This window comes from Myotis lucifugus, unplaced genomic scaffold (genome assembly GCF_000147115.1).
Source record: "Myotis lucifugus unplaced genomic scaffold, Myoluc2.0 scaffold_788, whole genome shotgun sequence".
Lineage (NCBI taxonomy): Eukaryota > Metazoa > Chordata > Mammalia > Chiroptera > Vespertilionidae > Myotis > Myotis lucifugus.
The window spans coordinates 67,435-80,741 of NW_005871836.1; the positions used below are offsets into that span (position 1 = coordinate 67,435).

Sequence of the window (13,307 nt, forward strand, 5' to 3'; positions counted from 1 at the left end):
AATACCAGGCTTTGTATCTAGTCCATTATAAAATAAGTTACTACTACAACTTGCCGAGCACACTGCACCAGGCACACTTCACGTGCTTATATGTATTAACTCATCTAATTCTAATGATCACTGAGGAAGGTTTCATGATGAACTCAACAGATGTCTAGAGACCCCTTACAATGGTTTGGGTACCATTCTAGGGGCTTAGGGACCCTTCGGTGAAAAAAAGAGCCCCAGCCGGTTTGGCTCAGTGGATAGAGCGTCGGCCTGTGGACCGAAGGGTCCCAGGTTCGATTCTGGTCAAGGGCATGAACCTCGGTTGCAGGCTCCTCCCCAGCCGGGGCCCTGGTCGGGGCTCATGCAGGAGGCAACCAATCACTGTGTTTCTCTCCCATCCATGGGTCTCTGTCTTTCCCTCTCTCTTCTACTCTCACTAAAAACCAATGGAAAGATATCCTCAGGGTAAGTATTAACAAAAAAAAAAAAAAAAGAGAGAGATAAACATCTGTCTTGGGGGAGAGGGAGGGTGGAGAGGAAAGGAAAGCCTGGAAAAGCTGGCCCAAGGTCATGAGCTAGTAGCCTGAACTCCTACCCAGGAAGTCTGGCTCCGGAGTTCTTGCTCTTAACAGCTCCATTCTTCTGCCGGAGCCTTTTCTCAGCGGAGAAGGAAGCCACAAAGAGGAACCGAAAGTCACAGAATCCTGACGCTAAGGGGCTATGTACCATCTCGTCCACACAAGCTCACAGGCCCCACACCGAGATTCCAAACCCGGGGGTGGGATCTCAGAGACACAGCGTTCTTCCCCTCCGAGCCTGGGGCTACCCTCCAATCCTTCCCAACCCAGCGCTCCAGGGCTGGAAAGCCAGACCATGTCCTCATCCCCTAATAATCACCAGCTCCCGCCACCGCCCACGCCTCGCTCATGCCCTCCGCCTGATGCGGGTTTGCCCCCGGGGTGTAGAGTACACAGTGGTCCCCCTGATCCGAAGTCTGCTTTCCATGTCTTCCGTCACCCGCAGTCAACCACAGTCTGAAAATACTAAATGGAAAATTCCAGAAATGAACAATTCATAAGTCATCAATGTGCCCTGTTCTGGGTAGCGTGATGAAATCTCACGCTGTCCCGTTCTGTCCCCCGAGATGTAAATCGTGTCTTTGTCCGGCATCTGCACGCGATGCATACAGCACAGCTCTGAGGGGCCATGGTCACATACCTTCCATCGCGGCAGATGGTTATAACCGGGCTATTTCATTACTAGGCATTGCTGTTCGTCTCTTACTGCCCTGAATTTATAACTTAAGCTTTATCATAGGTATGTATGTGGAGGGGAAAAAGCAGCATACATAGGGTTTGGTACTATCCGTGGTTTCAGACATCCACTGGGAGTCTTGGAATGTACCCCCCTCGGATAAGGGGGGACGACCATAGATCTCCAGGGATCCACATACAGGATCATACATATTCCATGTGCGGGAAGAGCAATGAAAAAAACAAAGCAGTTTTGACAGTTTCCCACCTCTAGCTCATCAGCATAAGTTATCCCATGTCACAGATTCTCACTCAAGTTTTAAAAAAAGGTAACCAAACAGCTCTTTAGGCTATGGAATTGGTAATGTATTGTCTAACACACAGGGATACGTACATCTATTTTTATTCTATTTATTTATTTTAAATCTCCAGTCTGGGAAGTTTAAAACACCCATCCACCCCACCATCTCCCATCCCCCATCCCACACCCATCCACCCCACCATCTCCCATCCCCCCTCCCTCTATACACATTTTCTATGTGTAGGACTTTTTAAGGATAGTTTCACCGAAAAAAAAGGAAAAAAGAGGGGCAGGTCTCGGGAACTCATAAACCGCAGGTGTGAATGGCTGTACAACACAGGGCACAGGGGGCGGGGGGCCGGGGATGAGTTCCGGGAACAGTCAAGCCAAGCAGACTTCACACACAGAGGCGCCTCAATGAGAGTGATGGGCTGATCTGTTTGGAGCCCAAGGACTCCAGCGAGTAGAGAGCGGAGGGTTCGGTGGCTGAACGCAGAGGGCCGGGCTCAAAGGCACTGGCTCCCTGCATGAGGCACTGACGTGCGGACAGATGGCCGTGGCCTGAGGAAGCCCCATCGGAGCGACCACTCACCCTGTTTATCACTAAGTGATTCAGCGGCCCCTGGGACAGTGCGCTGATCTGAGTCAGCGTCTTCCCATCCAGCGAATCCTCTTTATGCAAATAAACCACCTAGCCCGGCTGGTGTGGCTCAGTGGTTGAGTGCTGACCTATGAACCAGGAGGCCATGGTATGATTCCCAGTCAGGGCACAGGCCCGGGTTGCGGGCTCCATCCCCAGTGTGGGGCGTGCAGGAGGCAGCGATCAATGATCCTCTCTCATCACTGATGATTCTCTCTCTCTCCCTCTCCCTTCCTCTCTGAAATCAACAAAAATATATTAAAAACAAACAAAACATCTGCGATAATAATCCCTTTAAAGCCCAAATGATTCAAGAGTCAACGATTCTGAATGCCTTTCAAGAAAAACCCAATAATTCTCTGCAGATTCCACGGCGTGAACCGCCCCCCTGGGCCAGGCTGGGCTGGCGGTGTGAGCGGCGAAGGGGCACGTACCTGCTGTCTGTTCTTGGGCATGTGCGGCAGCATGGTGGACACGTGGAACATGAGCTCGTAGTCTTTGTACGTGGTGTAGAGGGAGTGCGTCCCCGTGGAGTCGGCTAGAGACAGACAATTACAGAAACAAGTCAGGCAACTGGAAAGGGAGCGCTCGGACACTGAGAACGTCATCCTGACAGAAGGCGATTCCACTGGAGAAACAAACCACTCAACTACGCACAACGGAGTCTTGATGGTCCCCCGCCCTCTCACACCTCCTGTGTCTGCTGCTCTCCCACCAGATCTGCAGCCGCCCCTGCTCTCACCACGTGCCTGAGCCCTCGGCTCCCCCTTCTTCACTCTCGCCACCTGACTCAGGAGACCCCCTGCAGGGGTGGGGTGCTTCCGCCCCAAGGAGCAGTCATTCTTGCCCATCCTGTGAGCGTGTGCGTGTTTCCAGCCAATTCTTAGCTAGAACCCGGGAAAACCAAGGACATCTCAAGGCGGCAGGCCAGCGCCTCCAGGCGTGGGTGGTGGTTTGTGGGTAAGAGGAGTTTGCCAAGAAGAAAGAAAGAAAATCAGAAAAGGCCTCACTGAACTTCATTAAAACATGTGGATATGCACAGTGGGGGTCTAAATGATTTCCTTATCTTTATTTATCTGAGGCGAGAGCAACATGCATTCAACGTAACAGCCCAACTCCAACTCCGGCGAGTGTGGAGGCCACACAGGGGCTCACACGTGAGCTAACACATCTCCAGGTCCTGTGATCTGTCCTCTCCGTGACCTTCAAACCCAGACCTGGTGACGGGTATGAAGACTTGGCACCACCCTGAGGTAGACGAGTCTCGGTGACAGCCCCATGAGTGGATGCTGGGGGCGGGGAGCTAGAGGCCCCAGGCCACCTGGTCCCAACGCCAGCTTGCTGCCGCCCTCACTCATCCCTAGGGAGCGGGCTGGCCGCCTTCCCAGACCCTGCCCTTCAGACTCCACTTGCTCCTCTCTCATGAAAAGGACAAGCAGAATTTTCCAGAATACGCCCAATTCCTCTGCCTGGTATGGTAGCTGCACAGCAACCCAACAGCAGCACAAGCACATGGCCAGAATATTTAGAATATTCTACATCGGATGACCTAACTCAGTGGTTCTCAACCTTCCTAATGCCGCGACCCTTTAATACAGTTCCTCATGTTGTGGTGACCCCCAACCATAACATTATTTTCGTTGCTACTTCATAACTGTCATGTTGCTACTGTTATGAATCGTCATGTAAATATCTGATATGCAGGATGTCTTTTCATTGTTACACATTGAACATCATTAAAGCATCGTGATGAATCACAAAAACAATATGTAATTATAGATGTGTTTTCCGATGGTCTTAGGCGACCCCTGTGAAAGGGTCGTTTGACCCCCGAAGGGGTCGCGACCCACAGGTTGAGAACCGCTGCTCTAACTGAGGATTCGAGACAAATCGCACATTAGTGGACAGAAACCCGAGTTTTCAATCGGCCCGTCCACCTGGCACCCGAGGCGCCTGATGAAGGTCCTTGAAGAACAGGATCATCGGCTTTTCCATCGCAGCTCTGACTCCCGAGTTAACATCGTGAAACCACAACGGGACCGTGTTCATATGTCGACTGTCAGAAACGAGCGGAGCGCTCATCCTTGGTGAGCCAGAGCAGGGAGTCGGTTAAAAGGAAGAAGAAAAGAGTCAAAGGTTCTCCCTGCTGGCGTGACAGAGGAAGAGCTGGCCCCCGAGCGTGTGAGAAACATACACCTGGAGAAAGGTGCGTCCCACGCACGTCCGAGGAAATCTACACTTGACCCCAAACCAGCTGGCCCGGCAGCTCCTGGGGTCCAGGCCAGAGGGCACGTGACCACTGGCGTAGGTTTCCGGGGCGGCCCCCCTGGGAGAACGAGACACCCGCCACCACGAAGCTTACTTTTATTGTCCAGCTGAGCCCGGTACTTGCTGAACCCTTTGAGCCGCACGCGCTGGCCCAGCAGGTCGAGGAATTCCTCGAAGGCCGGGCCGGCCGTCTCGTTGTTGTACATCTCCTCCTCCGTGCCCTGGCCGGCCCTGCAGTACAGGATCCCGATCTTGTGCTGGAAGCTCAGCTGAAAGGGGGAAGCAGTGCGGTTACTCATCACGGAGCGTCAGACATGCTGACTCCCAGGAAGACGAAAACGGTAGAAGCTGAGCGTCCAGCCCTCAGGAAGCCTGCGGGACGGGGCCCTTGAGCAAATGAGCAAAAGAAGAAGTAACGGTGTGACCCTGGCTGGTGTGGCTCAGTGGCTGAGTGTCGACCTATGAATCAGGAGGTCACAGTTCCATTCCCGGTCAAGGGCACATGCCCAGGTTGCAGGCTCGATCCCCAGTGTGGGGCGTGCAGGAGGCAGCCGGTCCATGATTCTCCCTCATCACTGACGTTTCTATCTCTCTCTCCCTCTCCTTCATCTCGGAAATCAATAAAAATATATTTAAAACAAAAAGAAGCAGCAGCAGCAAATGTGGTTGTACAAACGGCCCCAAACCCAGGAACCCCAAAATACCACGGAAGAAAAGGCAGCAACCCTGAGAAATTATGTAAGGCATGACCGCGTGGGGTCCGCCAAGTTTCCAAAATGAACGGAATTAACTACTCAAGCATCTACTCCAAACTGTGACTGGAAATCCTTCATCCTGCACCCGCCACAGATTAACGAGCGTTATCTTCCCGGTCGGGAGGAAAAAAGGCCACAGACTTTTAAAAGCTTTCCGTCGCTGGCTCCTAACGTTCCCTTTTTGTTGTGATTTGAACCATCATAAAAATATGAAATATGAAAGGCTGCAGTAAGAAAACAAATCAAACGAAGGCCGGGGAAGGCCAGCGTCCCAGTGGGCACTGTGATATATGCATATAAACAGAAAACTGTTTGGTTTCCATAAAAGTGACTCTGCCCGCGCAATTAAAGTCATTTCTACATTTCGACTATCTTGCAAAGAAAACATCTGTTAAATACACAAAGGCCGCGAGGAATGTTAATAGCGATTGAAGAGTTCCGGCCGTAACCCTATCCCGGGCACTCCCGCGCGGGTGGGAGCGCAGGGCGGCTTTCTCCCAGGCTGGGGGGGAAACGGATCCGTCTTTAGAGCCTCTGATTCTCCCCAAAGAGGGACCCCTTCTCCCTGGCGGTATCAGAGCACTCAATCTCCCTCGCAGCAACCTGAGCCTCAGAAACTGACAGATCAGCAGACTCTCCGATTCTCTCCAGCCGTCAATCCGTAACGCGCTCGCTTTTATTCCCTCGCTGGGCAAGAGAGCGGCGGATCAGAATTCATGGCTGACTCGATCAGTGAAACGAGGCAAAATGAGACTCGACTCCGTTACCTAACGACGACAGACAAACCGGGAGAGTGGGGGGGACACTCCGGGGTGGTGAAGGCCGGGAGGAGGGGGGGGGCGATGCGGGCTGGAGGGGGCCAATGGGGACATCTGTAATACTTTCAACAAGATTAAAAAAATAAAAATCCCAGGTCAGCCGTGCGCACGCTCGCTGGGACACACCCGACCTGGTAGAAGCCCGCAGGGCACGGCTCAGCAGGTGCTACACGACGAAGGCAGCATGTGTGTGGACCCAGAGAGAGGCATTCTGGGAAAAAGCAGCGAGAAAAGGAGTCCAGGTGCCAGAAAGAAACGATCCGAAAGAAAGGTGGATGGGAAACGCCAAAGCATTGAGAGACAGACCCCCCTCGGCCTCACAGGACCACCCCCCTCCCCCCCCGGCCTCACAGGACACGCACCCCTTGCTCGTCGAGCTTGAGCAGCTGCTCGGGGACCCGGGGGGAGCTGGCGGCCTGCCGCAGGCACTGGATGTTCAGCTCGGGGATGACGTACTCCAGCACCTCCTTGAGGGGCAGGCCCCGCGCCGTGCCGTGCCGGGCCGTGGAGGGCACCGCGTCTTCCAAAATCGCTCCTCTCAGCGTTGTGAGCTGCAGGGGCGACACACGAGACCTCAGTTAATCTTTTTTTAAAATATATTTTTATGGATTTCAGAGAGGGAGGGAGAGGGAGAGAGAGGGAGAGAGAGAGAAACCTCAATGATGAGAGGAAATCATGGATCGGCTGCCTCCTGCACGTCCCACACTGGGGATGGAGCCCACAACCGGGGCCTGTGCCCCGACCGGGAATCGAACCATGATCTCCTGGTGCAGGGGTCGATGCTCAACCACTGAGCCACGCCGGCCGGGCCATCCATGGCACGTTTTCAATTTTATTTTTTTAAATAAAAAGGTGCGGCCCTTTCAATGATCTGAAAGGTTGTAACAGTTCTCATTAAGAAACCAAGGCGATACTTTTCTGAAACAACCGAACGTGCGGCATCCCAGACTCGGCCCGGGACGGTGGCCACGGGGCACCGTTACCTCGCTCGTCCTGAACGCCACCCGGTAGTTGAACTGCGACGCCTCCTTCTCCTTGGCGTCCTCCACCTTCTCCCTCCGGATGCTGACGGCCACAGGGCCGAGGTGCTCGTCGATCCCGAAGTAGTTCTGGTGCTCTGCGAGGGAACAGCGCGGTCAGAGGACGGGGCAGGGCGCCTCGCGGCTGGAGCGCCCACTCCGAGAAACCACAGGCCTTGGGGACACCGCCCCCCAAATGAGTGTGGTCACCCCAGGTTTCCAAACCCGATGTGCTTCACATGTCATTTTCTTTCCTTTCTTTTTTTTTTTTTAAATATCTTTTGACTGATTTCAGAGAGGAAAGGAAAGGGAGAGAGAGAGAAACATCAATGATGAGAGAGAATCAGTGACCGGCTGCCTCCTGCACGCCCCCCACTGGGGATCGAGCCTGCAACCCGGGCATGTGCTATGACTAGGAATCGAACCGTGACCTCCCGGTTCATAGGTCAATGCTCAACCACTGAGCTATGCTGGCCAGGCTCATTCTATTTCTTTCTTTTTCTTTTAAAGGGGAGAATGATGATTTTTATTTTTTAAAATATATTTTATTGATTTTTTACAGAGAGGAAGGGAGAGGGATAGAGAGTTAGAAACATTGATGAGAGAGAAACATCGATCAGCTGCCTCCTGCACACTCCCTACTGGGGATGTGCCTGCAACCAAGGTACATGCCCTTGGCCGGAATCGAACCTGGGACCCTTGAGTCTGCAGGCCAATGCTCTATCCACTGAGCCAAACCGGTTAGGGCTCATTCTATTTCTTTACTGGAACAAACAGTGAAATCAGAGTGGGGTCTCACAATGACAAGGGAGGCAGGTTCTGAAAAGCTGCTGGGTGCCCTGCAAGACCAGCTTACTTGACCAGCAGCAAAACACAGGAAGTTTCTCAGTGAACGGCCACATCAAGCGTGAATTCCTCTTCCCAGGGAAGCCCAGCACTCAGGTTCCTAGAGGGTACAGTCCTGGGCACGTTCCTAGAAGGCTGGGGGGTGGGAACCGTGGCCTCCCCATCACAGGAGGGTGCGGGGGGGGGGGGGGGCAGCCCGCCAGCCCGAACATTTCCCACGGTGGTCACAGGGATCGGACAAGCCACCAGGTTGCCGGTCTCGTGTGGCTGGACAGGAACTCCCTGCTAAGGGCCCTGGACATCAGTGGGGCTCTGCTTATGGAGGTGAGATGGCCGAGCGGAGGGGGAGGCCTGAGTCGATGTGTCCGCTCGGGGAGGAACTTGCATCTTAGAACAGTCCTCCTGTTAGGAATAGCACTCAGTTCCCCCCTATAAACGTAATAGGGTCCAACTTCAGTGACTGTATGAAACCAGGAGGAGGAAAAAGAAGCCACCAGGCGTGAAATCGAAAGCAAGGCGGCTTGCACCCGCCCCAGGGGGGTCCCTGGGTCTGTGAGGTGCACCCCGCCCATGGTGGCCTGTTAGCGAGACTTAAGTGAGCGGGAAACGCTTCCCCAGGCTGCTTTCCCCGGGTTCGCTCAGCTTTGCCTCTTTTGATCTGTTAGCCATTAGAATAAAGTAGCACCTTCCCGACCCTGCACCAGTGGCGTGCGCAATGCTTTCTTGGGAGAGAAGTTTACTTAAGAGCCACCTGGGCGCCCGGAAGATGCGTGCTCGGTGCCGGGCACTCGTGGTGCTGGGTCCCCTAGAGGAGGTGTTTTTATTTGATCCCATTTTATAGGTAATGAACTGAGGCCCAAAGCCAGGACCTGTCCCCCACAGAGCTGGGATGTGTACCCAGGAGCCGGACTTTTCAGAACAGTCTGCACATTTCTCAAGTGAGGCTGCCTTGTCCGCCAGCCACAGGCCCCGACCACCGTGAGGGTGAGGGACGCTCCTGCCGACTGCAGCCTGCAGCGCCCCAGCCACAAGGCAGAACGTGGGTGCCAATAAGGGTGAGAGGAAAGCCCAGCCTGTGTGGCTCAGTGGTTGAGCTTCGACCTATGAAGCAGGAAGTCAGGGCTCCATACCCGGTCAGGGCACATGCCCGGTTGCAGGCTCGATCCCTAGTGTGGGGCGTGCAGGAGGCAGCAGATCCATGCGTCTCTCCCATCACTGATGTCTCTCTCTCTCTCTCTCCCTCTCCTTTCCTCTCTGAAATCAATACAAATATATTTAAAAAAACAACAAGAATTTCAACCTGCCTGCATCTCTGAAATCTTGTGGAAAGAGGATGGGAAGGAGGAATCAGCGTTCTCACGCTGGCATAGCTTTGTAAGAAACAGAGAAGAAAGCCAATGGTAGGAGCAGGAAAGAACCACAACACAGGCCTCTGAAGCAGCGGGCGGCGGGGAGAGAGGTGGCTAAACCACGGCTGTCCCGACACGCGCACGCCCAGATCTGCCCGTGAAACCAATTCGGCTCCCCTACAAAGGATTCTGAAAGATCCGCACTTCTTTTCTCAGGCTCGTTAATAGAAAATCCCAAGAAGAGATGAGTCAGGCACTGGGCCTTCTTCAGAGCGCACGGAGGACCCCGGGCACCGGCGGCATGTGACAGCCGCGGCGGCTGAGCCAGCAGGTTTCGGGGGAATTCCACGGAATGTCTGTGCATTTCCGGGAGGAGGAGACAGAGAGGAGATGGTAAAGCGTAACAATTCCCCCGCCTGGAGGTGCTGAGGGCAACTCTCACGGCGGACCAGGAGGGGTACGGAAAGGACCGTGCGAAATGGACCCTTCTTCCATCTGACTCTATTGAAAACACAGGGAAGCCGGCTGCTCACAGGAATTCAGGGACAGTTCAATGACGTAACAGCACTGTAGCGCTGGCCTTTTAAGAACTGGGTACAACTTCTTTTCTCTTCTTATTTTAAAGATTCTCATCGTAACATTCCTGACTTACATTAAAAAATGTCCACAAGCTGTTTTTAAATGGTTGGTTTGCAGAAAAGCTGCAATGGTTGTCAAGGCCCCCTCCCCCCTCCCCCGGTCGCCCAGTGGTTAGCACTTCACATCACGCTGGCACTTTCGTTCAATTCATGGACCCGCACTGACACGTCACTACCAACGAACTCCGAACTTTATCCGGGGTCCCTAGCTTTTCCCCAAGGTCCTTTTCTCTCCCGGCTACGGGGTGCCCGCTGCTCAGACCTCCCTGGTTTCCGGTGACCTTGGCCGTCCTGAGGGCTGAGCGGGGATCTTGTAGGATGCCCCTCAGCTGGGATTTGCCTAACGTTCTCCCTAATCAGGCTGAGGTTCCCATCGTATCTTACCCTGTGAGCGCACTTACAGGCGTGGAGGGAAACTAACGCTGTCTGTCACGCTGATCATATGTTCTTTCAACAACGGTTTAACTCTCCCAATGCATCCCACAGCCCAGGAGGGGCTGTGAACGCGTACAACTGGAGAGGTGAAGCAGAGGTGCGGGGAAAGCACAGGAAAGGCTAGAGGAAAAACCGGACAACTACCTACTGGAAACAGCGGGAGAGATTGCCCCGAGGAATCGGAGAGGGACAGAGTGAATCGGGAAGTCGTCTTAAAAAGCGTAAATCTCGCCCGGCCGGCCTGGCCCAGTGGTTGAGGGTCGACCTAGGAACCAGGAGGTCATGGTCTGATTCCCGGTCAGGGCACATGCCCGGGTTGCGGGCTCCATCCCCAGTGTAGGACGTGCCGATCAAGGATTCCCTCTCGTCACTGATGTTTCTCTCTCTCTCGCTCCCTCTCCCTTCCTCTCTGAATTCACTGAAAATATATTTACCAAAAGAAAGCGCAAATCTCCATCAAGTCTAACACTGTGATGCTCACAAACTGGCTGAGAAGAAAGGCCTTTGCACATGGGGGATCACAGATCAGCAAAGGCAGGAGACGGGGGTGTCTAGAGAGGGGACTGGTCTAGAGCGACGGGAACCAGCCGTGGACAGCGGGCCCTGGAGGAAGGTGCTGCGTCCCTGGTCCCGCCCAAGCGGCCCTGAAGGATGCTCGCTGGGACGCTCGCCCGCTCGCCCGGACGCTCGCCCGCACGCCGGGCCCCTCACCTTTCCCGTAGAAGAACTTGCGGTAGTAGTACGCCCCGAGGTCAATGTGCTCGATGATGTAGCGCTTGACCTTCTCCCTGTGAATGGGCTGGTTCTCCCGGGGCACCTCCAGGACCGACACGCCCGCGTTCGTGCAGTGAGAGCTGAGGGAGGACTCGAAGGAGCAGTTCTCCCCGGAGCCGAGCGAGGACGAGCTGGCCCTGGACAGCGCGATCCTCCGGTCCCCCTCCCCGCCCGTCTCGTTCCTAAAGTGCGGGCAGCTCAGGACCAGGTCGTTGCTCTTCCCGTCGCCCTCGTCGGCGTCCAGGTTCTCTTTGGAGTTGAGGTCCTCCTTGCTGCCCAGCGGGGACTCACAGGTGCCCGTCGGGCCCGCGGGCGCCTGCGTCTGGGAGGCGGCGGAGGCCCCGGTGGTCATGTTCTTCCTTTTCCCCACGTTCGCCCGCGTGGCCATGGCTTCGTTGATGTTAAACAAGATGCTCTGGACGTCGTAGTGTGCAAAACAGCGCTGGCAGCTCCAGGGACGGACGCCCCGCTCCGGACGGCCGTCGTCCAGGTCCGACGTGAACTTGAACGTCTCGTGTTCGCTTCTCACCGTTCGCAGCTTGCGGAAGAGGGACGTCTCCACGGACTCCGACTTCAACCTCCGCTTGAAAGGCTTGTCCCGGTCCCTGCCCCTGAGGAAGGCGCCGTCCACGTAATCGAATCCTGAGATGCGGACGAACTCCCCGCGGGAGATCTGCGCGGCGGCGTGGAGGCTGGGCGACACGCCGGGGTCGCAGGAGAGGAAGCCCGGGAACCCGAAAGGGGCCGAGGCCTTGTGGTCGTAACTCTCCACCCGGTACCCTCGGAGCATCGCGAAGAAGTTCTCCCCGGACAGGCCCTGCCGGTCGATGGAGGAGGTGCTCCCGTACTCCCGGTGCAGCGCCGCGCCCGTGTTGGGGTTCACCGCGTTCTGGTCTAAGACGTCCTCGGCGTCGATGTCGCTGATGGTGACGTCACTGTTGCTCCTCTGTCTTATGGGGTGAAGTCCCCTGTGGGGGGAGTGGACGAAGATGTCCCCGGAGGTGTACTTGGCCTCCGCGAAGTCCAGCTCCAGCTGGTCCTCGGGGTGACCGCCGCCCTGGCCGTTCTGCCCGTTGTGCACGGCGGAGGTGACGCTGTCGTAGCTGCTCTGGGACTGGCCGCCCCACGGCGCCTTGCAGGCCAGCTCCTTGGGGCAGTCCTTCTTCGGGGGCCACTCCGACACCCTGGCCCGCACGCCCATCTTGGGCACTGCGGGGGTGCCGTTGGCCGGGCCGCCACTCTCACTGGCGTTGGAGACGCCGAAGGGAGCGGCGGGAGCCAGGCTCCCGTTGATGGCTTTGAACTTCCGAGCGAAGTAATCGTCGGACTGCATGGCTCTGGGAGGGTCCTTGAACTTGGCAGGGGCCCTGCCCAGCTTGTGCTTCTCTTCCTGCGGCTGCCGCGGGTCGCTCATGGCGGCGGGCAGAGCGCCGCGTCTCAGCGGGAAGACGGCCTCGGAGCCGGTCACATCGCTACGGGGCCTCGGCACGCGACGCAGAGACGAGGCTTCTCCTAGAGCCGCCCTTGCTCTTGCTCCCCAGAAGCAAACAGCATCCTCAGAGCGCGGTTTCTCCGGCCCCGACGTGCGTCTCAGGGATATTTTATACGGCCCCGCGCTTTTCAAAAGGATCCCTCAGACATCCGGCCGGGAGCACTTCCTTCACCTGAATGACAGAACAGGAAATAGCGTTAACAATTACAGCTCAAGCTCAACGCGTGCTACATGCGGTTTCTCACCTGTCCTGCTCCCCGCCTCCCGCCCACCTCTGATTCCTCCGACGTCATGAAGTTGCATCTCTCTGCCCCGCTGCCCATCGGCTCCTCCTGCGGGCACGCTGCCCGCACCGCCGACCTGGCTGATGGACGGCACCGCACACAGTCGGCAGGAGCGTCTCAGGGCCTGCCCGGGGCACCTGCAGCCCCAGCCGCCCCTGGGCAGAGCTCGCCCCCTCCTCCCACAGCCCCTGTCTGCACCGACCAGCACAGTGTCCTCATCTTCTGAATGTCTAGTTTACCCAGCGGCCTCCTCGACGGCTAATTTCAAGCTCCGCTCCCCGGGAACTATGCCTTGCATCTCTGTGTCACGTTACCGACTGATGTAGCCTGGCTTAAACCAGGCCAGCAAGCAACATTTCAATCAGGTATCTTGAGAGTCAGGCGCTGGGCGAGCAACTGCTAGAGTATTACCAGCGAGTCTTTGAGACCAGTGTTACGGTCAGTTAC

At 55.8% G+C, this 13,307-nt stretch overlaps 1 protein-coding gene across 1 annotated transcript in view; it reads right to left on the reverse strand.

The window, feature by feature from the left end:
- The window catches only part of SIPA1L2 (signal induced proliferation associated 1 like 2), a 51,454-nt gene extending 38,706 nt beyond the window's left edge, over positions 1 to 12,748 (reverse strand). Inside the window, 5 exon segments of the mRNA XM_006106231.2 lie at positions 2,617 to 2,720; positions 4,545 to 4,719; positions 6,386 to 6,574; positions 7,007 to 7,140; positions 11,022 to 12,748. Of these exon segments, the coding sequence (XP_006106293.1) occupies positions 2,617 to 2,720; positions 4,545 to 4,719; positions 6,386 to 6,574; positions 7,007 to 7,140; positions 11,022 to 12,498 (2,079 nt within the window). The 5' untranslated portion in view covers positions 12,499 to 12,748.
- Positions 12,749 to 13,307: the final 559 nt, after the last annotated feature.